The sequence below is a fragment of the Lepisosteus oculatus genome, chromosome 9 (genome assembly GCF_040954835.1).
Source record: "Lepisosteus oculatus isolate fLepOcu1 chromosome 9, fLepOcu1.hap2, whole genome shotgun sequence".
Lineage (NCBI taxonomy): Eukaryota > Metazoa > Chordata > Actinopteri > Semionotiformes > Lepisosteidae > Lepisosteus > Lepisosteus oculatus.
Window position 1 is genome coordinate 410,073 of NC_090704.1, and position 25,674 is coordinate 435,746.

The 25,674-nt window shown below is 41.0% G+C and overlaps 2 protein-coding genes across 3 annotated transcripts in view; one reads left to right on the forward strand and one right to left on the reverse strand.

The window, feature by feature from the left end:
* Positions 1-14,240, reverse strand: part of ddah1 (dimethylarginine dimethylaminohydrolase 1) — a 75,567-nt gene extending 61,327 nt beyond the window's left edge. Inside the window, exon 1 of one of the 2 annotated variants that reach the window (XM_015355359.2) lies at positions 14,027-14,240. In XM_015355359.2, coding sequence (XP_015210845.1) covers positions 14,027-14,062 — 36 coding nt within the window. In that variant the 5' untranslated portion in view covers positions 14,063-14,240. Of the gene's footprint in view, positions 1-4,356; positions 4,838-14,026 lie in introns of those variants that run through there. The other variant, XM_006634715.3, reaches the window with a different exon arrangement.
* Positions 14,241-15,771: 1,531 nt separating this feature from the next.
* Positions 15,772-18,774, forward strand: ccn1 (cellular communication network factor 1). Its single transcript, XM_006634716.3, has 5 exons — positions 15,772-16,030; positions 16,403-16,616; positions 16,988-17,341; positions 17,474-17,673; positions 17,811-18,774. The coding sequence occupies exons 1-5, from the start codon at positions 15,983-15,985 to the stop codon at positions 18,111-18,113; spliced, it is 1,119 nt and encodes a 372-aa protein (XP_006634779.1). The 5' UTR covers positions 15,772-15,982; the 3' UTR covers positions 18,114-18,774.
* The last annotated feature ends 6,900 nt before the right edge of the window (positions 18,775-25,674 follow it).

Below are 25,674 nucleotides of genomic sequence, written 5' to 3' on the forward strand. Positions count from 1 at the left end.
AGAGGGCATTCCTGATAATCCCGAATGTCTACTTTCAGTAGCTTTGACATGTGACAACACATCCTAGCTTCATCTTGACACAAAGACCTTGCTTTTTTAAGGCGCAATGATTTTTGTTTTTGTTTTAAAGGAACTTTTGATGATGTAACATGAAAGGCACCAAAATAAAGATTTCTATTAATATTATTTTTCTGTAAAAACTGTACTTTCGGGAAAGGAAAACCTTTGGGAGAAAGCTCAGGAGGGAAACCAACTTAAGTGAAAAGGATTAATATTGTGTGCAGCCCCACTTCTCTATCATAAAGCATGTGCAGAAAATCCCATCTTAATTAAATCACCACATTAGTTTCTTCATGTACAGCAGTACTGTACATACTGTACAGAAGCAATTCACATGAAGACTTACGCTGTTTTACTTGGTGGAATGCAAAGTGACTTTCTGTGGGTATAAAACAATTGTTCAATGAATTAAGTATTTCACTGGTTGCTAAACAAAAAAATATATTTTTTCTGATTTGAAAAGCTCTTTAACTGTATGCTCCTAGTAAATTATTGCTTTGCTTATAGGACTGAAGAACATAATCACACTGGTGAGCAGAGTTGCTACTGTACATCAGGACAGAGCAAAGACTTGATTACCTGATAATGAATATGGTTGTTTGCAATATATAAATAATTACATTTAATTTATTTTCCCACAAAAAAGTTTTTTTATAGTTTGTGTTCAGTATGTAGTTTTGCAGTTCCTAACATACATTGAAAAGGTTAAAGCATTATAATGTAAAGCTCTACTGCATTAGAAAGCAAATGCTCCCAGGAAAGCAGAAGTGCACATAAGCTTTTCCAAAGATGATGTCAGTCACTTTCTTGCTGGTTTCCTACTAGTAATTCATTTAGCTCCTAAAATTCAAATGCATAGGAAATGGCTTTACTCTGTAAGGGTTTTTTCTTATATGGGATGAGTCATGTTTTGCTGAATTTAACTTGTAGCACACTGATGGCCCCATGCTAGATTTAATTTATGTTCACCTGAATGTAGACCAAACAAGCTCCTTTTTTATAACTAAAAAAAAACTTTTTAGTTATAAATTAGAACGGCCACAATATAATAAAATTAAATTGAACCAAATGGTACAGTATATTATTCCACTCAGCCTATATTATTCAGCTTCAGGCCTAAAAATAAATCCACAATGACAATTTATTGAGCTCTTTACACTTTTACTTTTTCTTTACATTTTTTTCTTGATTTATAAGGAATCCAATCAGGCCTAACTCTAAAAATTTGAATAGTTTTCGATACCAAATCACAATGGTGGACAAGAAACATTTGTCCTGAATTTAGCATGTGAAGTGTTTCAGACCATGTGAAAACACTCACTCAAAGTCAGCCTCATCTAATCAGGTTACAGGTCACACTGAGGGCCTGACCCTCCCACCACTTCAAAACAGTGGCCCTGATAGCTTCTCTTCATGTGTTTCCATCTGTCCTGAGACCAGCAGATGCATATTTTCGCCACCTCTGAAAGCCAAGCTTGGAAAGCTCTTCCAGCTGTTCCACACTCTCTTCCCCCAGATTTGCGCAAATATGTTTTTTTGAAGAGACCAAAGTAAAGATGCATCTGTTGTCTTTGGCCTTCTGCTCACTTGCCCCCTTTACTGTTACTGTTGAAGTGATTTTTGAGGTGACTCCAGAAGTATTTGGCAATAGCAAATCTACAGTACAAGAAGTATGGGACTCCAAATTTAAAGACCAAGAAGGGAGAAAATCTATATTCTAAAGAGGAGACATTTGCATGTGCAATTTGTCTAAAAGATAATGCAAAGTGTGAGAAATACGTACAGCTCAGCCACTGCATCTTTGTGCACTAACCAGGATCACATCTTGCTGGATTAGAAGCACATGATACCCAGTACATAAGTTCACAAAAAACAGGCAAATACAAATTAAAGTTTAACCACTGCAACCTGTAACACAATTACCAGGTTTTTGAACAACCTGTCCTTTAAGGCGCCCAGCTGCCCTGAAGGCAGCAGGAATCATCTCAAAGCTCAAAAGAGCTAGTTAGAAGTAGAACCGCTTCTTATAGGACTGTAAAGACAGCCTCAGTTTATTATAATAATAATTAATAATTGCTTACACTTATGTACTGCTTTTCCAGACACTCCACTCAAAATGTTACTGGAAATGGGGACTCCCCTCCACCACCACCAATGTGCAACCCCACCTGGATGATGCGACGGCAGCCATAGTGCGCCAGAATGCTCACCACACATCAGCTATCAGTGGGGAGGAGAGCAGAGTAACGAAGCCAATTCATAGAGGGGGATTATTAGGAGGCCCTGACTGGTAAGGGCCAATGGGAAATTTGGCCAGGACACCGGGGTTACACTCCTACTCTTTTCGAGAAACACCCTGGGATTTTTAATGACCACAGAGAGTCAGGACCTCAGTTTTACGTCTCATCTGAAACACGGCGCCTGTTTACAGTATAGTGTCCTCGTCACTATACTGGGGCATTAGGACCCACATGGTGAGCACCCCCTGCTGGCCCCACTAACACCACTTCCAGCAGCAACCTTAGTTTTTCCCAGGTCTCCCATCCAGGTACTGACCAGGCTCACACCTGCTGAGCTTCAGTGGGGTGCCAGTTGTGAGTTGCAGGGTGATATGGCTGCTGGCCAGTTTAAAGAAAAGCTGCCCCCTCACTCGATAGAGTTACCAGCTTTGTGATAATTTCTCTATTACTGCAACTTCAGTTTTAAAATGACTCCTGCCCAAAGAAAGATAAAGGGCAACATTAAATTAATGAATTAGCATAGTACTCATGTGTATTTGACTGCAGTTAGAATTTCAGTGTGTGCCACTCATGACTTTTCATTCATTGCATTGTGAAACATGATAACCAAAGACCATACAACCCACAACTGTTTATTCTGATCGTTCTGAAAAGTTTTTAAAAATTCACCCCTTTAGTGGCAAAAATTATGGGATGTGTAACCACTTTCAGCCTGTCTGGAGCAAGCTCTACCAGCAGAATTGAGCTCAGTGTAACTGGCCGTAACATGATGTGACAGGGCTCTGTTCAAACAGCACCTTCCACAAGACAGTTCAGCGGCTAGGAGAAAAATCTATTCATAGTATCGTCCAGCGCACAAATTAAGGCAAATATGACAAGCTCCATTTATCTTGCAGCTCTTTTATAAGAAAGCAATAAGACAACTGTATTAGAGTGTATGCGTCTAATCAAATCTTAACAGAAATTATACTAAATTAAGTATTTTTAAATATGTTAATACTACATATTTTAGCAGACATTGTGGTGTGTGATTGACATTACTGCATATTTTTAATTATTAAGCGAACTACCAATTCATTCACATTTGAAATTCCTCCTCGAAAAGGACGCGCAATGGCACTAAAAGTCTAAAGGTAACTCACTGGTCCTCCACTTTGATAAACATCTTGTTCTACTCAAAACAAAAACATGTCAGTGGGCCACACGACAGTCGCTGATGGACATTGTTAGTGTCTTCACAATCCTAACGGAGCACTGTCCGATCTATGCATGTTTTCACAAGGAAATGTGTATTTTTATTGCTGCTTTCAAGTGTGTAAGCGAAGACGACACAAAGTAGCGGTTCCGAGTAAAAGACTGACCGCTTGTCTTGAACGGTGTGGAAACACGTGCGGGACTTAAACCATGCGCTCCTGCAACTTAATATTTGTCAAACAAAAATAATTTTGAACGAGGTCATACTGATTACAAGCACCCCTCCTCTTTACTGCATAAGTACTATAAGCATAACTTTGCTGTGAAGCCCCTGGAATTGGTATTCTATATTGGGAGGCTCAAGACTAAAACGTCTCTGTGACAGCCGAGCGCTGTCAAAGTCTCATCCAGACGGAGCTACAGTAAGTGAAAACACACCTGAGAACGTTTTAAACAAAGAAATTTATACATTTTATCGATTTCTACAACCGGTATTTCTACTCGCGCCATTAAAGAACAGTGACAGAGAACGCTTCTTCTCCCCCTGAAGGAAGTAGATACTGATATGAACTCGGTCAGTCAACTGTCATGTCTTAACCCGTTGTTGACCAGGTCCTGCTGTCTTTCAAAGGGCGTTGTCTGTGAAACACAAACCCTTATACAATATGCAACAAAAGAAGTGCTACCCCACACGGTTAATCATAAGGCTTTAGAGTCATTCAGATAAACATTTGGCTCACTCCGTCAGGCAGAGAACTTGACACTTCATAAAAAGCGCTATTTATTAAGCAATGGCTAGACAGCACAGTTGCATGCTATTCCTCTCAGAGCTCTCTAAGGTCTTGCACTAACAATGCAATACCTCTTTCCTTCTGCTGGGTGCCCCCGGTCTGGTTATGAGCGCCGTGTCTCCACACACCACGGCTGCATCCTCCACGAACACGCAGTCTGGGAGACTTTCATCGGCGGGCAGCTGGAGCACTTGAAGCCCGAGCTGGTGCTTCAGCACCCCGACATAGAGCTCGTGCTCTCTGTGAGCCCTGGCCAGGTCCACCTCCGCGCTGCCCGTCCTCAGTGCTTCTTTGGCAAAGGATGCGGGAATCTCTCGCACAACCGCGTGAGTGAAGTTGCCAAACCCTGCCATCAATCCAGCCATGCTGCGCTCAAATTGAAATCCCTTCCTAGAAACAAAACTTGGGGGTGAGCCTTTCGCGAGCTGGTCTTTTTATTTCGCTCAGCCTCTCGATTAGTCTTAATTTTCTAATATTGCAAACTGGGAAGCGGACAGGACAAATAAGCAGGCGAGAGCCGGGACGCGAATGACGCGCACTAACAAACCGTCACGTGCACGGGTATATCAGTCCCCACAGATCGCGCAACCTGTCAGCTCAGAGTTCACGTCTGTAAATCATCGCGCAAAATGTGTGGCTCACTTCTGCGCGGCTCGATACAAATACAATTGCATGTTTATGTCTTTCTCGTTTCGAAATGGGAAAGCGCCTACTTTTTGTTTTACGCTACAAATGATCCTAACCACATGAAAAGGTATCACAGTTCAGTGTCCGCTCTCCGGGCGGTAACAAGAGGCTGGCAGGAAACATACGGGCTCCCTTCTTGTCTACTCAGAAAGGCGAGTGCGAGGAAACTTGTTTTTCAAAAAGGAAAGAAGTGAAGTGTTCCAAGGAACAAAATGTTTCAAATGTGAATCGCAATAATGTCAATTGTTAAGCGCCACTAAAATGGATTCACTAAGAACACCACCACCCAGGAACTGGGCGTACCGAAAGGATTATGTAGTGTTTTATTAAAAGTTTGGCTGAGGACTGACCTTCTGGCCACAGAAGGAGGAGGCTGGTCCCCCCCCTGCCTGCAGAGAGAGAGGAGCGACCAACGAGCAGCTGCACAAGTAGAGATGGGACTCAAGAAGACGTAAGCGAGGGAAAGAAGGATGACGTTTAGTATTTATGTTTTAAGTGACGTCAACAGGGATTGCAAATTACTGACAGCTGAGTCTTATTGGATTTAGTTGGTCCCTCAAGAAATGTCGTTTTAAATTCCATTAATCTGAGAAAAGCATGGTCGCACATGAACAAGATAAAAAATAATCCAAATTAATTTATAGATACAGTACCTTCCTATTTAGCATTAAACTAATTCTCTTTTTAATTCATTGGAAAAATCCACGATTTGATTTTATTGGCAAAACATGCTCTCTTATAACAAGCGCGTTTCATTGGCGGAGAGGAGAGAGACGGAGGGAGAATCTCTCCACAGTCACGACGTGGTTTAAAGCGTTCAAGTCAACATGTACTGTACTGTATGACCGCACTGGCTCATTCGTGCCTTAAGTTACAGACGCACTGTGTTCTAGTTATTAGCTGACCTAGTAGTAAGGGCTACTGGCCTGATGTCACATGACTGGCTCTTCCCAGCTCACCTATTAGTTCACTCCCCAAGTACATCACATACTACTGTATTCAGGCTGCCAGGAGCTGTTAAGTAATATTTAGAATGTAAGATACTTGTACTTAGAGGAGTACCTGTACATCTTTTTTCTAACTATAACATGTTTAAGGATGCTTTTTTAATCATTTAAAATTTTACATCTGTTCAATATGAAGATTTATTCTGGGGCTGGATGAACTTTATTTTATTTATAATTATAATTTTAATATAGTGCCTTTAAAAGTAGATTCTCACAGCACTTTACCGTAAGAAAAAAACAATTCTAAGATATAACAGGGTTGCACAATTAAAAACAAACACAGTTGAATATGCAAGGAGCAGACACCGACGTCAATTAAATAAAAGGCTTTTTGAAAAAGAAGGTTTTGATTCTGGATTTGAAAGCGGCCAGGAAAGGTGACTCTGTGGTGCCCTTCGGGATAGAAGTCCAGAGCTCTGGGGTGCAGCAGGAGAGGGATAGCCCTTGGCATAGCCCTTGGTAGTGCACTGAAATGTCAAAGCAAATCAGGAGCATGCTCAGCTAGTTCAACACACAGGTATCTCCTTCTGCGCACAGCGAATTCAATCATATACCATTCCAAGCAGTCCTCTTCACTGACTCACAATACAGTACACTACTGAACCACTTTGTAAACAGCTTCCTGGCTGTTTAGCTTTTTCCTTTACAGGAACCCAGGCTGCATGGATGTCTGAACAGAACCCAACTTCCTTCCTTATTCACAGCCCAGAAGAAAACAGGAAATGCTCTCCTAATTCCACATTCCAGGGAGCTTTTTCACCTAGTTAACCTGTGAAAATGCATCCCCTTTCAATCCTCCTAGTTTCACCTTCTGTTTCAAAAGCTGTCATCCTGGCCAATATTTCAGTGCCAAACAGCAGAATAACAGTAAAGGACTGCTAATCCTCTCAGCAAAGTGTTAAGATACAATCATATTAATTAGGTTTGAAACATCCCCTTCTAATTTAAAACTACAGATATAATGAACCTGTGCACATAGTGTAGTGTATATTTGAATAAATTATATTTTCACATTATTTTATAACATTTAACATGCTGTCCAAGTGCACTTAACACATAAATATTGTGCTTTGTTCATATCGATTCATATCGAAAATATTCATATCTTTGCACAGTTTTCACATTTGCTACTGTAAAGCTTGTAGTCATGGCACTATTATATTAATATTAATTAATATTTATATTCATATTAATATTTATGTACAAAACCTACTCCACACATTTGAATCAATACACAAGAGAAATAAGTAAATAGATAATGGAAAAAAGAAAAATAGAAAAGTCAGGATTGAATAAGTTGTCAAACCCTAAATTAATATAGGTATGCAAAACCCCCTTGATGAGCCACACAATTAATTGAGTGGCCCCTATCTGTGTGTATCAATAGTGGTTCACATGAGTTCAGAGTAAAAAAACTGTTTATGTGAGGTTCCTTGGTCAGGTAGGGAATGTCAAGCAAAGGCTCAACCACGAAGACCAAGGAGTTTTCAAAACAAGTCAGGGATAACGTCATTGAAAAGGACAGATCAGGAGAGGTCAGAACATCCCTGTGAGCGCGGTCTAGTCACTCATCAAGAAGTGGAGGGTGCATCTTACCACCCAGACACTGCCTAGATCGGGCTGTCCAGCCGAACTGAGCAGCTGGACAAGGAGGAAGCTGGTGAGGGACACCTCTGTATGGCCAAAGACAACTTTGAAAGAGTTTAATGGAGTTTAGACAGTTCAACAGCTGGGGAACATGTGAATCAGTTAACAACATCCCAGTCACAAACCTGTATGGCAGAGTAGAAACCCCATCTCATGTCCCGCATGGAGTTTTCGACAAAGCACCAGACTGATGCTGAAACATCGGAACAAATGGTGCTGTGGACACATGAGACCAAACTGCAACATTTTCATCTAAATGCCAAGTATTATGCTTGGTACAGACCCAACACAGCCCATCTCCCAGTCTACACCATCATTATAGTCAGTCTTGGTGGTGGCAACATCATGCTCAGGGGATGCTTCAATGCCTCAGACATGTACCAATTACAGATTCTGGAGAAGTCAACAATAACACTCAGAGCTTGGCAAGCTGCAAGCTCTGTTGCAGCAGGTCCTATAAGCACTGTTGAACAGCTCATGGCAGCAGAGAAGAGACTGTTGGTTCTCACATCAGACGGAGTAGGTACTGAGTTTCATTGCAAGAGTTGAAGTTACTGCTATAGGGAGCAACAGCACAACAGTTATAATGGGACATAAAGAGTCACACACTGCACATCAGTGAAGATAGACTCTGATAACTAGCTTGTCAGGACACAGAGAGTGCTGGACTGTTACAGAGAACACAATATTCATTATATTTCTAATACATTAATAATAACAGTTTATATACAGCATATTTTTCTTTCAAGTTTGAATCCTTACAAATCCAATAACATCATTATCAAATGTTGCCATATTCTCCTGATAAAGACAATGACTCAGAATTTGATCATTTAAAATAATCAGGTGATCTTAGTTTTGATTTAGCTTGTAATGACTGAGTGCTTTTGAGTGAATTGTTGCCTAAACTTGTGATGGAATAGGCTCGTGTATCAGGCTTAATCCTGTTTATGGAGATGAGAAAGCTGCATGGATAAAATGTGGACATTTTCAAGCGAACTATTTTATCTGGCCTCAGCATTATGAAATCAGAAAGTACAACAGCAGCCTGCTGGGCTGATGGAGCCCATTCAGTCAGGACTGAGAGTGATGGGAACAGCAGGACAGAGGCCTAGGCTGTCCAGCAGAGCACATGTGAACACTAACTTAGCCGATGATGCAGAAAGTGACAGGGTAATAAAAATACATGAAAAGACTAATTCACGCCATCGGTCTTCAGACCAATAATATGAAAAATAAACCTTGGTTCATACAAATTACAGAAATTGTCCACTGTACATATATATTCAAAACCCCAATGTGCATTTGCTGTTAATAAATTAATTCTATTTTATTCATGTGTTACGTAAATTTAAAAAGAGGACTTTTCACTTCAACATCTTTCTGAGCGCAGGTCCCAGTGCTCTGAATATTTGGCATGGTATCAAGTCAGAAGTAGTGTAACCAGCCTGCAGTTTGGAAACACTTTCTGATGTTCTATGTGTACTAATGAAGGTATTTTCCATGGTGTCTAAAAGGGAAGACTCGCAGTTAGCCCTGAGCAGGATGTTCCTCCAGACACCGATGAGAACATCCTACCAACTTCATCCTCCTTCCCCGACTCCTTTCCCTAAACACTCTTCCTCCTCTGGGAAACCCCACCCTCCCCCATCTTCCTCCTCCAATTTATTCCCTCGCACACTCGTCCTAAAAATATGCACTGTCCTGCACGTGATTATCACATACAGCAGTTGGTTATGCAGAGCTCCCCTATGTATTATTATGTAAGCTTCTTATTATGTTTGCCATATACACTGGCTCCCCTCCTACTGTACAAACATTTATTGGAGCATTGCATATGCCCTTCATTATACTTAATCAATAAGTTGTTATACGATCATTTCCGTCATATGATCCATTACCTGTTTTTGCAGGTTTCATGTATTTAATGGTTGATTGTGCTATTGATCTTTCAGTCCAAGCACCTGTTTGGTCATTTCTGCACCCCAGAGACATGAGCATGCAGAAATGGGAAAAAGAAGTGTAAGGCACACTGCTCTTCTGTCCACATGGAGACAGTACTGCACACCTGGTCCTTTTCTGGTGTATCACTCAGAGAGGGACTTCCCAGTGCAGTCTGCCACATGCAGCCATAAGATCTGCTTTCCTCTGGGCAGAAATGCTCCTTGGATAAGACAAAGGAAGGCAGACCTCTCTGCACTGTGAGCTGTGGAGGTTCAGACAATGAGGACTAACAACATAGAACTCCTCACCTCCAGCCTTTTGTTACTAACACACACTGTTTACAATATTTCCATCCATACTGAATCAATACTCCCATGCTTTACAGATACTGCAATATACTCCTGACATAAATGAATGTGTACAGTACAGAACAACGTGAATTACCTGTGTGATTTATTTGAACTTTTCTGAATTGTGCAACATTTTGAATGCAGACCTATGCAAAACAGATTTTCAAAGAAACTGAGGACAGAGAAAACATTTACTTCTGTAAAACATTCAATCTGTGAAATTAAAATCCAAACAGGAAGTGACAACTGCTGTTGAAATGGATGTAGAATCTGAATTATTTGTGCATTATAAATTTACTTCTCTTTCCTGCTTGAAGGGCACTGCTTAAAAGTGTAAGCTTTTCCCTAAAAGATAGTAATTAACATTAAGAAACATGAAATAGCAGCTGCAAGGCTCTAATTTCTTCAGAAAATCAGATAGCACTTAAACAAACGTTGCTCCCAACCTGCCTATATTCAGTCTTGCTATGTGGTAAATTCCTTTCTTCCTTCAATAAGGACAGTTTACAATGCATAGCCATTGGTTTCTAACCACTGCATACCTGGAATTCATCCACACTCCAGACCCATGTTTTTGTTTCACCATTGAATGAAAGGCTCAAGGATTTGCTTTATTCGTTTACAGTATGAAGGTGCCCTAGTTCTATTTCATACAAATAACCAATAAAATGACATCTGTGCATAATTACTTGATTGGTTTAACAAAGACATAAAACCTTGCTTCTCAATTTGTTGTCCTACTAAAAACACACCTGAAGAAGGCTCCACAGCCAAAACGTTGTGTCTTTTCTTCTCAGCAGGGAATAAACCTTTACTTGTTCCATTGCAACATAATAAAAACACTACCAAGACCACTTTGATTTCTCTCCCTCATTATTACACTTTCAATGAAAATGTATACAGTAGATTAAAAACGAATCTTGATTATTTTGTATCTGTTTGGAAGACAATGTTAAAATTATTCTATTAAACGGGACATGAACCTGTCTTGATCCTATGAAGAAGGCAATCTTTAGTTAAATGTGGAATATGTCAGATTAAATCTACTTTGAACAATGGGCAAGATTTGTATTCAGTTTCAGTCCAACCTGCATATCAACCAATATGACTATTAAGAAGAAAAGAACATGGGAATTCAGACCAGTGACTCACCTATTGTTACCAACTCAGTTTATGAAACCAGATGTTTCAGTTTTACTGGTGTCATTTTATTTTTGATTTTTTTGCCTCACTCAGGACATGGTTCTACCTCTGCAATGGTCTACATTAATATTACTTGAGACAACTGTAATCTTCAAGGCCACTTGCACTCACAGTACTTTGATGTACAGGCTCACATGAGCCTTTCCAGTGGCAGATAGATCCTCCATCCAGGAGTGGTGTTTTACAGTCTCCTGCAAGCTTTAAAGAAAGCTGCTTAACTATAGGAACTGGTGATTTGACAGAAAATTATATTTCAGTAGGAATAACCCAAGAATTAGACATACTGAAAGGATTATGCCTAACCTGCGTGGCTGAGGGCCAACCTCCTGGCCAAAGGACGAGGAGGCTGGGACCCCCATACACAGTGAGGTTTGACCCAGGGGCAGCTGCAGAGCTGGAGGTGGAGTTGACTTGGGATTCAGAAAGACGTGTGTGAGGGAGAGAAGGGGATCGCATACAGTATTTATAGTGTTTAGGAGAGGAAATGACATCAACAGTGATTGCAAATTACTGACAGCTGAGTCTGATTGAACTTCGTTATCAGCTCCATATAGAAGTTCTTTCTCTTACTACCACCTAACACACAGTTAATCTTAACAGCTGGCGAACTCACAGGGACACTGCAATGATACTGGACGTGGCCAGTTTGTTTATGCAGATTAATTCACTTAACTCAATTCATGTTGCTGAGACTCCTTGGCTTTTATAATATAGCTTTTATATTTTTTCTTTATAAAGAAAATGGCTTACACTGTCATTGGGCAGTACTTTAATAACTGTAACTAATACAGAGCTTTCTATAGAACAGTCATACCTAAGCTAAAGATGTCTTCCACATTTATACTAGTTGGGGGGTTTACTGTGTTTTTTAGAATACAGCAGTTCACTGTTCTGTGGTTTTGCTGTGGTCATTCAGAGACTTGGAGTTCAGTCAATATGAACCCTAATCTTTGAAGGCCAGTCCATCTGAAATTGCCCATGTTTATGATTTTGAGTGTGGTAAATGAAACGATTCTGTCTGTATGAAAGACTTGGCCATTAAGTTTAAAAATAGGTTAGAAATCTACAGATGTTATAGCTCTGTTACAGCTTGATGGTAAGATAAAGCAAGCTAATAGAGAAAAAGTAAATATGAGATAAACATTGATCATGCTGGTTTGGGGATCACACATCATTTCTAGCATTTCAATTCTAGATTCAAGTCTTTCTAACAATGCTTCCTAATATAAAACAAATTTCCTCTTGGCAGATCACTTCACAGCTAGGAGGCACAAACACTGGTATCTGCTGGACAGGTGTGTGGAGCTCAGCCCTTCTCTGCAGGGAGACCCAGCAGAAAGTTCTGTAAATTAGTGTGGCAGTGACAGGGCTTAAATAGACTCCAACAAGCCATTGTATTCCAGCTGAAGGACATGTGTCCGTGAACTCTGATACTGTGGGGGAACTGTTTTTACATGCAATGAAAACATGATGTAGCAAGGCTATGAAGGACCAGGAGCTATACCCTCTGTCTGACAAGAAATAGAGTCCTATTGGGACTCTTTTGGAATGTGCCAGGAAAATATTATTCTTACCATTACAGCATCAGGAGCTCCAGCCAAGACTTGTAATGTTTCCTGAATATGCAACAGTGTTGATGGCGGAACAATAATGGAATTTATTCCACCTTCCCTGCCTTGATTACAATGACAGCACTGTTTCTGAAAAACACCATTCATCTGAAAAGTAAGGAATCTGAAGGACGTGCTTCCAAGCGTATGTCACTGTGCAACAGTCTGTCAGACCGACCCAAGACACAGTCACAGAGTGCTGGACAGTCTGCGACAGCGTTTCTCCTCTAATACCGCTTCATGGGAACAGTTTCTTCCTTGTTTTCTCGTCTTAAAATGAAGGCTTTGTTGTTTCCATTGAAACACAAGTTGTACTTTGCATTGCACTACTGACGTCTCCATCATACAGGAGAATACCCAAGCGTGGCAAGCACCTTTCCAGATGAACAGTTGCTGTTCTGGTTTAAATTAGCATGCTGATGCGCATCGACATGTTATACTGAGACGTGCTTCCTCCCAGTGTCGGACAGTTACGTATATGAAAGTAAAGTTGAGCTGCCCGAGATATGTGATGAGATCTAAACGAGAATATGAATAACACAGATGGGCCGAATCGGATCCTCTCGTTTGTAACCTTTCCGATAATCTGCTCTCAGCGCGGGACACGTCCGCTGACTTCGCTTGGGAGATACAATCCGGTATACCTGACACGCAGTTTCCTATACTGCGCTCCGTATTTGGTGAAACGTGAGGGATTTTTAGTTTTCAATCTATATAGAATCTATATATAAATATCTTAGCAAAACCATTCAGTATGATGCTTCTGAATCTGCACTGTATCATTCCTTCCGTTTACAATTAGCAAATTTGAGTTTACAGACTCAAATAATGCCTGAACAGTTCTTTAGATCACTGTAAATATCAAACTGAACACTGAACTAGCTATCCGTGGCATTTCCCATTAACTTTATATTCGCACTTGATACAGATAGCCAAATAGTACCCGCAGCACATCGCCATCTAGTGTGTCGATCGAAGTATACAACGCAGACACAGCTTTAAAACAGAAAGAGCCCTTAGTCTTTACAAACTGTGTTTTGTTTTTGCTGTTATACATATATTACACACACGTATACATTGTATCAACAGAGGCTGGCAAGAAGCCAGCAAGTGCGTAAAGTTGTGGAGTACAATTACTGTCAAACTGTAATTTGTCACACTAAATGTCCCGCATGCTTATACTGTAATTTAACGTTAAAATAAGCATGTCATAAAACTGCGAAGAATTACACAGGTGTCTTAATAGATACATTCAAAATGCGATTTAAAACACGCTTAAGAAAAACAACTTACCATTGAAATATTCTCCCTCCTCGACTGCAAAAGCATTCCCTCGCGTCTTTAAATGTACTGGATATACAGTATGTAAAGCTTTTCGTTATTAATCCCCATTATTTGAATGAAACATACGTTTCATGACTTTTATATCCATTGCTGGTGTTCCGAAGATTTATACAAAATGCCTTAATTTATCTAGATAATAATTAGAAAACAATGTACTGGAAAATATTTTACGCATCATATTCCTTCGTTACCCAAAGCAATTCTTTCTAGATCCTCAAAAATAAGCCTTCTCGTCCAAATCCAGTTTGGAACTACTAATAATCTTATAAGAATTTCGAATTTCAATGGAATGTCACTTATTAGAACCCCGTTGAAAAGTAGACTAAACTACTATGCTATTTTTTCTCCCCAAACTAAAATCTTATGTGGAAAATTGGATCACAAATGGTATTTTTTTATTTAAATCGTGATGGACAGATTGCGTGAAAAGTAAATTAACCCAAGGAACGGTAAGGAATTTCCTGTATGGAGAACATATTTAACAACCCTTTAAGCTGTCAGGAATGCTTTGTGGTTGGTTAACTGAAGTAGAAATATGTTAATAATGCAGGCTACTGCCATACCAAATATGGCAATATTGTTACGTCTGGAGTCTGCTTCCCCATCTGGAATTGCTTAGCACAATGGAATAAAGAGGATACAGGGCCAAAAATAGAAGTTGTAAAGTTTACTTTATTTCCAGGCTCTGTAGGAAAGCATTTAAGACGTCTTACGAGCCTCGGTAAGGGTGACCCCCTCCAAAACCGCCAGCTTTGGCAATTTTATATTGGAATCGAAAAAAGCGCCACTTGCAGTAGAGCACCGAAACGGTCTTCCCAGTTTTCTGGCGGTAATAAACGCAGCCCGAAGGGGCGAAGGGAGAGATTGCAATTAAAATTATGGGAGGTATCCTAAACTAGATTTGCTGATTAATGGACAGGTGGTATTCTACCGCAGAGATTGTTGTGTGTCATAAAATAATTAAACCGTTACATAACGCCTCTAAAACTGGCTATATGACAAAACACCACACGCGCTTGCATTCCACTGCCAGCTCGAGTTTTCTTCTGCGTGTGGTCCCAGTTCGGGAACTCATTCTTGCAGGAATGCGAGGAGGGGGATGGGCTTTCTCTGAATAAAAATGTTGGAATTCGTGCTGACGAAATCTGCAAACTGAGCCTGGGCCCACATCAAACACTCAGCTTGTTGGCTACGTGGATTTTGAACTTCTCTTTGAAATTTAAAATGAGCCGGGAAGCTCGCAAGATAAGAATATCGCGCTGTTGCTTTCAAGTTCATCGCTTTTTAACTGTCCACTCGATATCAACATCAATGCCCCTTCTAGGAATAAGGAGAGCTAATGATATCCTTCGTTTGCATAATAATAATAATAATAATAATAATAATAATAATAATAATAATAATAATAATAATAATAATAATAATAATAAATAAGAAGTATTAAGAATATAATAATAATAAGAAGAAGAACATAAAGCCATTAAATCGTTTTAGAAAGGAGGGCAAAAGCATGAGGGAAGAAGGAAAAATGTGCCCTCATTTGCAAGAGGAAAATCCATTTCAGAAAAAAAACTTAGACAGGGTGGTGCTTAGCTTGGATGGAAAACGCGCCAAGAAACATTCCTTGCATAGTTTTCGGAACAGTTCAACATTCAGCCAACACTGCGTCAGCTTCACTACAGTATATAAGCCTGGTGGAGCGGAGTTTCACCACAGTGCAACTGCAACCACAGCTTTAGGCAGCAGCAGCTCCCTGCTACCTGCCAGACTACAAAACAAACGAGATACCGCGTCTTCGCTACCGTTCGATTCCTCCGAGGAAGACCTTTTTTAATATTGTACAGACAAGGAAGAGCCGACCTTTGTTTTCTTTGAAAGTCTCTAGAACCGAACGAAAACGCCGAGATGTTAATGTTGCCGCTTGTCGTTATCATCTCGGGAAGTTTCAGCATGGTAAGTTAGTATTTTCGTTTTAAAACTTTTACGTGATAAGGACTGTGTATTAACCTCTCGCTCTCTAACACACACATATATATATAGTACGACCGTGTGTAGCAGTTTCTGTAAAGGAGACAAGTAATAGGTTTCTCAAGTTTTACAGCAGTTGTTGAACAAAAAGTTGAAGAAGTATTGATTAGCGTGACCGACGTTTGGATTTAGAGCTGGTATTCCATTGAGAGAACAATTTGAAACCAAAAATAAACCCCACATAAAAAAAAATTGAAACCCCCCTTAATTTAGGAAGAGAGAGGCTTGCTTTAGATACAACTGTTAATCATTTGCTAGGTCACTTGTTTATTCCGGTACACCTGAATTTGCCCACAGGTCCTCTCATCCTGCCCGTCGGAATGCGCCTGTCCCCGGGAGGTGCCCAGGTGCGCTCCGGGCGTCAGTCTTGTTCTGGATGGATGCGGCTGCTGTCGAGTCTGCGCCAGGCAGCTCAACGAGGACTGCAGCAAGACCGAGCCCTGCGATCACACCAAGGGGCTGGAGTGCAACTTCGGAGCTATCCTGGGGGCTCCGAGAGGCATCTGCCGAGGTAGATCTCTCAGACTTTGAAAAAAGGACGTGGGTTGGGGAGATTATTACCAGGAAAGTTCCATAGTCTTTAGACCATGTATGGTTACGCTTTGTTGTTCTTCGCTTTGGCAGAAAGGCATGTGATTTCAGCAGTCTGGAATGTAATTCAGCGTCTGGACTAAACGCAGGGCTTATACGTCCTGCAGAAGGAAAAGTGATTCCTAAGTAGCTCATTGTTCAGCCCTCAGGTCTCTAGGGTATCTGAGGAATTTGTACTGTAAATTGTGGTCAACGAAGCTCAACAGAGGAAAGAAAATAGTTACATTCACTTTTCTTAGTCTGTAACTTAAGCTTTTAAGGTACTTAGATTTTTTTTGTCTGTCTTTACAGCCAAGTCAGAAGGAAGACCCTGTGAATACAACAGCAAGATTTACCAGAATGGAGAGAGTTTCCAGCCGAACTGCAAGCACCAGTGCACCTGTATTGATGGGGCTGTGGGGTGCATCCCACTGTGCCCTCAGGAACTGTCCCTGCCCAACCTGGGCTGTGCCAATCCCAGACTAGTGAAGGTGACTGGTCAGTGCTGTGAGGAATGGGTTTGTGATGAAGGCAAGGTGCCCGATTCCAGGGGACAGCTGAGCAAGACCTTTGACAAAGACATCAAGCCTGAAGACTCAGACAATCACCTCACCAACATCAACGAGCTCATTGCCATAGTCAAGGGAGGTCTCAAGTCTCTGCCTGGTAAGTGTCACATGGATATAACTTTAATGTGTTCATCATCATCATTGGTCTGATGGTTAGATGCTTTGGTGACTGGCTGGCAGTGAGAGCCTCTCCAAGATTAACTTATGTGTCTCATGTTTTTTCCTGCAGCCTACCGCCAGCTTGAGAGCCATACGTTTGACAGCCAGAAGTGCATCATCCAGACCACACCTTGGTCACAGTGCTCGAAGACCTGCGGCACGGGCATCTCCACTAGGGTTACCAACAACAACAGGGACTGCAAGCTGGTGAAGGAGACGCGCATCTGTGAAGTCCGGCCCTGCACCCAGTCACCCTACACCAGCTTAAAGGTATGTATTTGAGTCGAGGCTATTGAAGCCCCATCACTATCGAAGAAAGCCTGCCCTGTATATGCAAGGGAGAAATAAACTGAACCCCTGCCAGTGCAGCCCCCATTTAAGACTTTGTTCCTCCTTTGCTTTTTCAGAGTGGAAAGAAGTGCAGCCGAACGAGGAAGTCCAGCCAGGCCGTGAGGATCTCGTATGCGGGGTGCTCTAGCCTGAAGAAATACCGGCCCAAATACTGTGGTTCCTGTGCGGACGGGAGGTGCTGCAGCCCCCAGCAGACCCGCACGGTCAAGGTCAAGTTCCGCTGTGAGGACGGGGAGGCCTTCAGCAAGCAGGTCATGATGATTCAGTCCTGCAAGTGCACCTACAACTGCCCTCACACCAATGAAGCCTCCTACCCCTTCTACAGACTCTTCAATGACATCCACAAGTTCAGAGATTAGCTCCACTGGGATGGCGAAAGACTCACAGCAGCGTCCATTGAAACAGAGACTAAACAATGCAAATGGACTGAACGCCGCCTTCTTTCGCCACAAAATTCCCAAGGAATTATGGACATGCGCCATGAGGACTGGGTGAAGTGCACTGTGTAGCTGGACAACAGAACAGCACTCTTATCATTTCTGTAAAAAAACGCTTCATAATACTGGAGCATCAGTGGTAGCTTCGTTCTGGAGCAAACTGTAATTAGGGCTGTAGAATTTGTTTCTTAATACTGACTCTTGTGTATATTTTGTAAGTTTAAGACATGACACAAACTGTAGATAATTGTTCTAGATATATATAAACATAACTTAATTGTGTGTACTATTACCTGTATCCCAAGAGAGACACCACCATGAGCTTGTGCAACAAGCCAGTGGCGACAGTCCTTGCTTATGTGAGCACTAGAGTTCACGGATGTGGCAGCTATCAATTATCTCTTCCAGAAAGACATTGAAAGAGCAAATGGAGATACTTTTTGTCAAAGAATGAATGTTATTTTTAATATTATTTATCAAAATGTAGCTACTTTATTTGGATATAAAATCTCATACTGGAATAAATTGTAAAAAAGGATTTAATTTTATATTGTTCAAAATAAAAAAGGATTTATTTATGAAACTTAGTCTGCTTCTTCAGTCTTGGTGTTTTTATAAGAATTGTACTGATTTGGGTTTGTTCTTGTATTCAAGTCTTCATATTGGCAAAAATACCTTTCATGTGAATTGACACTTATAAAAGCCCCCTTTTCAGTCTTGTGCCTCAAATCTTTTGGACAAACATTAAACAACACCAGGTCATTTCTACATTTTCAGTGCAAATATCAGCTGGTTCACAGTTAACCTTTTCAAATATTCTGCTCTTATTGAACTCAAAACTATCTCTGCAGTGATTGCCTTTTGACTAATTGTCAAAAATAAACAAAACCATGTGATGTATATTGAATATGCATGTATGTACTCACTACAGAAAACCATGCATGCTCCATTGTTGGAAGGTACAATCTCACTTAAACACATGGTTTTAACTGTGCCCTAATGAAGGCTCATGAAGTGAATTATGACCCTGTTTCATTCTTACATAATGTCAAGCACTTTCAACACTTTCATCTGCTTCCTCAACTGAAAAGGGTTTCAAGAAATTAAGGCATCTGTTGAGTCTGTAGGAGGTAGCTTGTTTCACTTAACCAGTGGAAACTATGGTTCTCACTAAGCTCCATAATAAAGTGATTAAAATTAAACATGGTGACAAGCGAGGAGGAATGCCAGGAATTTTGAGTACTTCTGCACTTGGGACTGGGGCCACACAAAGAAGACTTTTATAATCAAACTACATTTTCTGAATTACTCCGGAAGGTACTTCTTGGGTTTTGAATAATCCTTGTTAACATAGGGTGAGGGGCAAGATGTCCGAAATACCTGCAAATGACCTACTTTACACAGACTGACGAAAATAAACTGTAAAGTGAATCCACAGTTACGTGCTGTCAGATATATTTAGCTACAGGATGTCTTGTTTGAAGTATTCTGACAATGAACTTGCAAAACACTTGCTCAGTAAAAACTGAGCTGTGGTTCTTCCGATGGATAGTGAGGAGGGAAAGGTGACAAATCAGCTTGTCCTGTTTCTAAACATGGATGCTTCTGAATGCATCAGGAACCTGTCTCTGGAATACTGTTCTGCATACAGTGCACCTATCTCTTGAGATACACTTGAGATAGGTTTTGATCCAGAAATAGTAATAGTGCAGGAAGACTTGATGAACAGCACATATTGGAAACTATTCCGGAGACGGAAGCTCACCTGGCTGATCTCTGTCTAACAATACACACAAGGAAGTATTCTTATTCTCCTTATGATCAGCATATCAAATGCCACTAAGACCATGATGCCTACAAACTGAAGTCACTCTACATAAATGCCAGCGTGCGAATATCTGAAACTGCTTTTCCACAAACACCAGTTACCAGAAACAAGGAGTAACAGGTTCAGGCAGCCTCTCTTCCTGCTCTACCCTAAAAATAGTAAAAATATGGAATTGTTGCTACTACATATAATACATTTATGACAATTATTTCCAATTCTAGTTTAGGATGACCCATCACATCCATGGGTTTGCTGAAGTAGCCAATGAAGTAAACTGGCACAGTCTTGGGGTGAATAGTAGTCTGTCTGTGGGGGACCTCTGGGTCTTCCATATTCAATATCAATGTTTACTTGTTCAGATGTCTCTCACCTGACAAAATCTTAATCTTAAAATGACGATGATGCACAATCTATACTCTTAGGTTTAAAATCACCAAGGAAAAATAAAAAAGTAGTACAAAAACAAACTCCTCTGCCCTAGAATAAATCAGCAGCTACATCGCCTTCTGTAACAAAGAGTGTTTATATGACAAAGTTATTAACATTTGATTTCGACAGCTTCAGTAATGTTAAGTAATTCAGTACTTGGAAGGTAACAGTTGAAATGACCATTACAGCATGCTGGAAGCAGGAGCACTCTTATGTAAGCCATTTTATTGTCCTCTGGTTTATTACTCTAGGTTGATTCTCAGTGTTATTGGGAACAGAAGTAAACCCGGAGGAATTTTTACAGCTGCTCTGCAGACCCAGACTGAACTGATAATTCAGCCCGAGGGCCACCTTGTGGTCTTTCTTAAAACTGCAGACTTGAGAAACAGAAACGGCAAAAAAGAGATTCATTCTATTAAATTCATTTGGCTGACAGCTTTATCCAGTGGGACTTATTGAGAATGCAATGACCCACTGCTTTATTTTTATTTTTATCGTGCCCAAGGGTACAGCTGTAGTCTTCCACTGCCTTATTTAAATCCACAGCCCTGAAGTCAGGAGTCGAGAGCCCCAACCAGGCCCTCCTACACACTTCTTACAACAGCCAAAAGCTACAACTATTTAAATCACATAACATTTCCAGGTGTAAATGAGATAAAATAAAAAAAAATCAGTATTCTGATTATTCTAAGTACACTTAAAGCAGTATTCTAAGGCTTTTACAGGGTGTACTCTTTCCAGATTAAACATGGCAATTAAAAAAATGGAAGAACACATTCAACGATTGCTTTCATAGGTTCCTGCCAATGAATTCTGTCATTTCTGGAACCACTGTCAACTTCTGCTATTACTTACTGCTCATTAGTGTTTTGAAATTGTACGACACTTACAACTAATGGCATCTGAACACAGCATCTTCAGTGTTTGTTTGTCAAGATCTGTGCCGTCACAGAATCCAGGGTCTGTGATCTTGGAAGCTCAGCTGAAGTCAGGCATGCTTTAGACCAGCTAATGTGTTTAACCATGAACTTGGTGACATGGATCTCTCTCTCAACAGCCAGGGAAAGACTGCTTAGCAATCCACTTTTGAGAACAATTAAGAACTTTAATGTTGTTTCTGTGTATATCTCTAAACACTGTAGCTAGCCATCAATTTTTACTTCTGTCCCCCTGAAAGTTTAGGGTACAGGCTGTCAATTATGAAAATAAAGGACAGATCAATGCAGCAGAAGGAAACCCCAGTATTTGCTCAGTAGAGGTAATGCGCTGTGTCCTGAGAGCTGCCTATTACCATGAAGGAATTCAATGGTGGTTAGATAAGAGACAAAATGGTCATACAGACAGCGGCTACATATATTCAAAAAGCAATGCAACACATTCATTCACTGCTTCTATCTTCTGTGCTCACATAAACATAAACGCACACTCTTCCATCCAGCACAGCCACTGATGTCAGCCCCTTTGCCTGCCAAGTTTCTGTGAGGGTGTGGGGCTCAGCAGTCAGCATGAGGGTAAAAGAAGTCAGTTACCGAGGGCTGAAACACAGACATCACCCACCACGGATTTAACATGTAAGCAATGACGCAATTCCCCACCAAAGCTCTCAGTTCCTCTCACTTCACACAGGAATAATTGATGAGATGGGATTAACGAAAGGAAAATTATACTAAATTGACTTGTTAGCTCTTGGACAATTCCCACTGGGATACAGAAAAGGTTATTGTTTAATCCCTGAAACTAACTGCAGGCTGACGACAGTGTGTTCTTTATGCAATTTAGAAATGACCTCAGATGTTAAAACCATCACACAAAAGACATCTGAATTACTCTGTAATTCAGAACCCGTCTAGCATCCTGAGCCCACAGTCTGATATGAAGTCTTAACCTCATTGTCTGCAGACAGAACATGTACAAAGTCTAGTTGGTTAAATTTCACTCTGCAAAACCAGCACTTCTAGGTACTTTGTGCACTCCTCCTCCTGGCAAGTGGTGGTTCGGATGTGCTACTGCATTAAATAACCTGAAAAGCAGACGCTTGAAACTGTATATAAAGTACATACACTGAACAATTTCATATACAATGAAGAAGCAGTATATCATTTAATTTAACAAAAACGTTGGATACAATCTTCAGTTAACAGCAGTCCTGGTGCAGTATTTTTTGCTGCCTGACTAGTGAGATGTGTAACGGAAAACACATGGGCTTGAATTCAGGACATGCCTCTTCAATTTAGGCTCTTCCTCCATAACGAAGAGGTCTCCAAGAGCTCTACGCAGCACAGAAAATTATTATAAAACGTAAAATCCACGAAGAAAGCTGATCAGTTATAGTCAGTGTCAGCGTAGTCCGACAGACCAGCTGTCCTTTGAGCCTGTTCAGTACTGAGTCATCTACAGGCCAGAGCGCCTCTGCAGGAGGAGCAGCAGGCCACAGGAGGACCCACTTGCCAATTACAAATAACGGCAAATGATGACTTCAGCCCACACTGTGCCAATTCTGCTGTCTGCTCCACTGTCTTTCACAGAAGTGCTTCAGTCATTGTGACCGTGTCTCCATCACCCTTCGGTGACCTGTGGTCCGTCAGCAAACTCCTTCACTCCTGCCGTCTGCTGTCCCAGGAACCACTGGCCTCTCCAGCCACAGCTGCACACCAAGGCATCCTGCTTGAAAAGAAACCGCCACCACTGCTGGGGGTAAAAGCACTTGTGAAACGCACAGAAACCACAGTCCGATTTCTGGAAGTGCGCCTGGGTTATCGGGAAAGAGGAGCCGAGTCACAGTGTGTGTTTTATACTGCTTGAGTTAATGTTACACTTGGAAATGGTGGCAACAGACTGGAGTAAATAGCAGGGCCCTGGACTCCTGGCTGAAGAGCTGACTGCTACAGCAAACCCGGCTGTGCAAACTGGTACCAAAACTGCCAGGGAAAGAGGGCTGAAACCTGTCATCTCTGTTAAGTCACTTTTGATAAAGGCATTTGCCACACTAGTGTTTGCAAGACAGAGGTTAAGCTACTTGAACAGATAAGAGTTCTGTGATTTAAAGAAGAAACTTGGCTTATTATTTTTTTCCATGAAGGCAACAATAAAAAAAAACAATTTCACAGTCCGAAACCAAATTCAGATTTTTTAGAACTGAAGCTCAATTATAACCTAGAAACAAAACAGAAAGAAATAACCCATTTAGGCAGCCTTGAAAACACACAGGAGAACAGTGAAGTGTAAAAGGAACAGAGCACATTTGTCATCAAACCTGGAAAGATAAGGTTTATCTTCTGTACTCAGTCGAGTTTCATTTTCATTAATTCCCATTGTTGAATCCCAAGTAGGATTTGTCTCATGTAAACTTTTCCATGAATCTGTGATTTTAGACATAAGGTGAAGACTAGCAGTGTTATGTTTCAGGAGGTCTTGCCTGGCACAGATATGGAAGATTCCTGTGCTTAGCAGATGGTGATGTGAACCTGAATGTAAAATAAAACAATAAAAACTGCCATCTTTAAAGCAGTCTGGCAAAAGATTCCAAGGATCTTGTGCAGGGTAATGGTGGCTTGTCAGCATTGTTTATTCACATCAATGAATAAACAGTGAAGGCTTTGTGCACACACAATCAAACAAGCCTACTTGGCTTACCACATTACCTGCTCCTGCTTATCTAGAGTATTTATGCGACAGCAGTAGAACTCATTCCATCTCCAAGTTGGGCTCAGAAAAGAGCAATTACAATTGTAAGAACAATTACAATTATGCACGCAACACTCTTAAAGCTAAGACTCCTACACGTACAGGACCCAGCTACAAACATTTCCAAAGTTTTTCAAACAATTAACTCAAATTGTAAGAATGAAGTCTTTTAAATAGAACCATTATGCTACTGCTATGTGAACAATTATTTGTGCACCAGTGAGAGTGCCAAAAAAGCTCCAATGAAAACAAACATTATCTAGGATCATCTAAAAGAGAAAGAATAAATTAAATGCCATTGTTTTTATTTAAACATCTTTAATGTGCTAGACAAATTGACACCTTTTGAAAAAAATAATTCCTTCTCTCTTATAAAAAGCATACTGTAACAATGTTATGTTGCTTTATCTTTCGTTTGGTTCTTCATCATAATCACTTTAAACTTTTCCAAATATAAGTCATTTGTTTTTTCACAACAAATCAAAACTTAAAAGGAATAAAGTGCATCTTTAAATAATACAGTAAATCACACGTCATCTTTGGCTACTGTAAAGATCGAATAGTGCCCAAAAATCAAGATTAAAATAGCAAAAACAGCTAGTTTCCTCCGGCAGGGGTACAGCCCACATTCTGAATGATTTAGGTGTGCCCCCTCACTTTGTCACAATGAAAAATCAATTTTAGTAAGAAAAAATGCAGGTGAAGCCCCTGCATGACCTGGCGAAGCAGAAACCGCTGCCCGAGACGGGACAGCCAGCGGCAGGAGGGCCAGGGCTCAGAGACGAGGAAAACACCTCCGGGAACCAGGGAGCAGGGGAAAGACTACGAGGGCTGCGAGAGTGTGGAGTTCATGTCCTAAGATCTCTGAAGCACTTATAGCCAGCAAAGAGAGCTGAGCACTAGATTAAATCTGAATTGCACAAGTCAAATCAGCCGTTGATTACCAAGCAACATCTTCAGCCAAAATGAGTTAAAATTTTAAATTGAATTGAAAATGTTCTTCTAATCAGTTGAAAAGGGACCTTGTAAGGTGCTGACCCAAGCCTATAATCATCAGAACCTCTGCTGTGTAAACTTCCGTTACCTGTGGCAGCCAGGTGTTAAATCGCCGCAGTAAGGTAAGAATCACATGAGAAAACGCAACACATGAGGGGATCACGGCCACAGCAGGATGACGTCTGCACCGAGCTGAAGTGCAGAAGACGCCAAGCTGCAAGAGGAGACGACCCTGCTGGACACTCGGGAGAACCAGTGGATTTCCTTGTGAGAGGTCTGGCAGGGATAGTGCAGACTGCTGAAGGCAAGGGCAAAGCCTGCTGGCCGTGGTCTCGGGCCTCAGGCGCCACGTGGTGCTGAACGCCAGGCCTGCCAGTGGACGCGGGTGATGGCGAGAGTCCAAGGTAAAGGATTTGCGAGCAAGGGAGGAAGTGAGCCCCATTAGGCCAGCAGAAGAGAATCAAGCATTGGTCCAAAGCTGAATCACATAAACCGGTGGGCAATTAGTGTTGCTAATGGATACCGACATCACAAACTGACAGGGTT